Below are 2,500 nucleotides of genomic sequence, written 5' to 3'. Positions count from 1 at the left end.
GCCGTTTCGGTTTGTGTCAGGATTCAGTTAATCTCAGCCACTGCCAAGAGGGCGGATTTAAACTGAACAAAACCCATTCAGTGAAGAGCGGTCCACTGGACGGGTCCTAACGGAACCTGGTGTGGGAGAACTCTGACACACAGACCCAGGAGAGCAGTAAGACACTGGGCCAATATGTCTGTGAGGCCTCAGGATATATGTGTGTGTGTGTGTGTGTGTGGTCCTTATTCACTGTGTGAATGAGCTGAAAGGTGTGGCCAGTTTAAACCAGTGAAGAGGGAGGCTTTGCAGCTGGCACTTCTTGAACACGACGTGTTGTGATGGAACTCGAGCGTCGCTAGGCGACCCGTCGTCTGCACGACCGCGGCGTGTGTGCGGATTTCTGTTCCTCGTCCAGGACCGCTCGCCCTGGCGTTCAGGACGTCCGACTTTAACGCCTTTTGGACTTCACGCCGTCTCCTCTCTTAAAACGACTCTGGTCAATTCACAGGGACCAAACGTCAACCGGACTCACACATACCTCCTGGCGCCCTGGTGGCGTTGGCCCATGCCAGTGATGCGGGAGATCACTCTCGCACGTTAACGTGCCAGCGGCCGCCTGAGCTGGCAGCTCTGCCAACAGATGTGCAGATCAGGGGGATTCACCGCACCTGATCCCACGGGTAAAATCACACGCATGGCTAACCCTGCCTTTCATATGCACTCGATGAAAGATTTGCCTATGCACAGACAGAAAGGCAGTCTGTCCTACACTTTACTGGGCAGTGCCCCGGGGGTCAGAATCGGAGTGGTCCTGAATGAAGCCCAACGTGCCATAGGAAAGCTGTCAGCATACTTTTCTTACATCCCTGCCCTCTGTGCATGTCTTTCTGTTCTAGAGTGGGGTGACATCACAAAGGTAACCAAGGTAACGGGGGGGCTTACCCAGCTGAGAGGGCACAGGCTCTTGTAGACGCGCTGGTACCAGTCACAGGGTGCGGTGTCCTGTCCCTTGTCTGACAGGGCCTTGTTACACCTGTGGAAGTCTGAGAGAGAGAGAGAGAGAGAGAGAGAATAAGGTTAAGTCCAGTGTCTATAATATAATCTTGACTAGATATTCCTTACTGCCCTTTACATTGTCGTGTGTATAGAGGACAATATTACCAAAGTAATGATGTCAAAATGGGATCACTTGTCTGGGACAAAAACTTTCCCTATGCAACCAGATCAACGGCATCCCAGAGTCCATCTCTCAGTCAGACTGATTTATTACCACCACAAAAAACCTACTGGAGTGTTTCTCTCCACCACCCACAGAACTACATATAAATAAAGATAATGAAGCTAAATGCCTGTCGTTGCGTGACTCTTTAAAATGAAAAAGAAATCACTCTGCTCACAGTGTCTGCCACAGACAGCGTCTGTGACCCGTCAGTGCTGCCTGCGGTGGTCTCCGCTTCCTTAAGCCTCGTGTCTCGTTTAACTGTGACCTGTCAGTACTGCCTGCGGTGGTCTCCGCTTCCTTAAGCCCCGTGTCTCGTTTAACTGTGACCTGTCAGTACTGCCTGCGGTGGTCTCCGCTTCCTTAAGCCTCGTGTCTCGTTTAACTGTGACCCGTCAGTACTGCCTGCGGTGGTCTCCTCTTCCTTAAGCCTCGTGTCTCGTTTAACTGTGACCCGTCAGTGCTGCCTGCGGTGGTCTCCTCTTCCTTAAGCCTCGTGTCTCGTTTAACTGTGACCTGTCAGTACTGCCTGCGGTGGTCTCCGCTTCCTTAAGCCTCATGTCTCGTTTAACTGTGACCCGTCAGTGCTGCCCGCGGTGGTCTCCTCTTCCTTAAGCCTCGTGTCTCGTTTAAGCTTTTAAGTCTGTGTTCGGTTTCGCTCTCTCAGCTGGAACGCTGTGATGCACTCATAACCAGACCCCAATGCTTAGGAAAGGTTTTTCAAGGTTTATTAGGATTGAGTAAACTCTAGCAGTCACAGAATGTGAAGGAGTGAGAGGTCTTGTTCTGGACTCAAGACTTCTTAAAGCGGTCTCGGGGTCAACAGCGAATTTGGCCAGAATACACAGCGCTGCTGTCATTCACACACACACACACACAGTGAGGCCCTAACTAAGAGTCGGTGAATGCATTTATCCTGAGTAGGTCATCCGTGAACATTCACTGTTTATATGAGGACAGTGATGTGAGGAGGGAGATATACAGTATATTTATGGGAGGGGGGGGGGGGGGGGGTGTCACGCTCATGCAAGCTGTTATGGATGTGTGTCTATATAAAAAATGGGCAGCCTGCCATTAATACCAGGGGTTGGCACCAAGGTCTAACACCACACACACACACACACAGTCTCCTACAAATGCATTTTAACCTTGACCTGATTTACAGTCTGTGTCCTCGTCATGTCTCTAACTTGATTGGTGGGCTAATTCCTGATATATACACTGAACAGACTACTGACATTAAAAGGCTCATAAGCGTTTAATTCCGTTAACGTAAGATCGCTTGACACGGACAAGAAC

At 50.4% G+C, this 2,500-nt stretch overlaps 1 protein-coding gene across 2 annotated transcripts in view; it reads right to left on the bottom strand.

Annotated features, from left to right (window-relative positions):
* Nucleotides 1-2,500, bottom strand: part of cox6b2 (cytochrome c oxidase subunit 6B2) — a 4,425-nt gene that overhangs the window by 897 nt on the left and 1,028 nt on the right. For both annotated transcript variants that reach the window (XM_030783497.1, XM_030783498.1), the window contains exon 3: nt 925-1,025. In XM_030783497.1, coding sequence (XP_030639357.1) covers nt 925-1,025 — 101 coding nt within the window. The remainder of the gene's footprint in view (nt 1-924; nt 1,026-2,500) is intronic.

Source organism: Chanos chanos, chromosome 9 (assembly GCF_902362185.1).
Source record: "Chanos chanos chromosome 9, fChaCha1.1, whole genome shotgun sequence".
In the NCBI taxonomy this organism is placed as follows: domain Eukaryota; kingdom Metazoa; phylum Chordata; class Actinopteri; order Gonorynchiformes; family Chanidae; genus Chanos; species Chanos chanos.
This window is presented reverse-complemented; position numbering and strand designations above follow the sequence as displayed.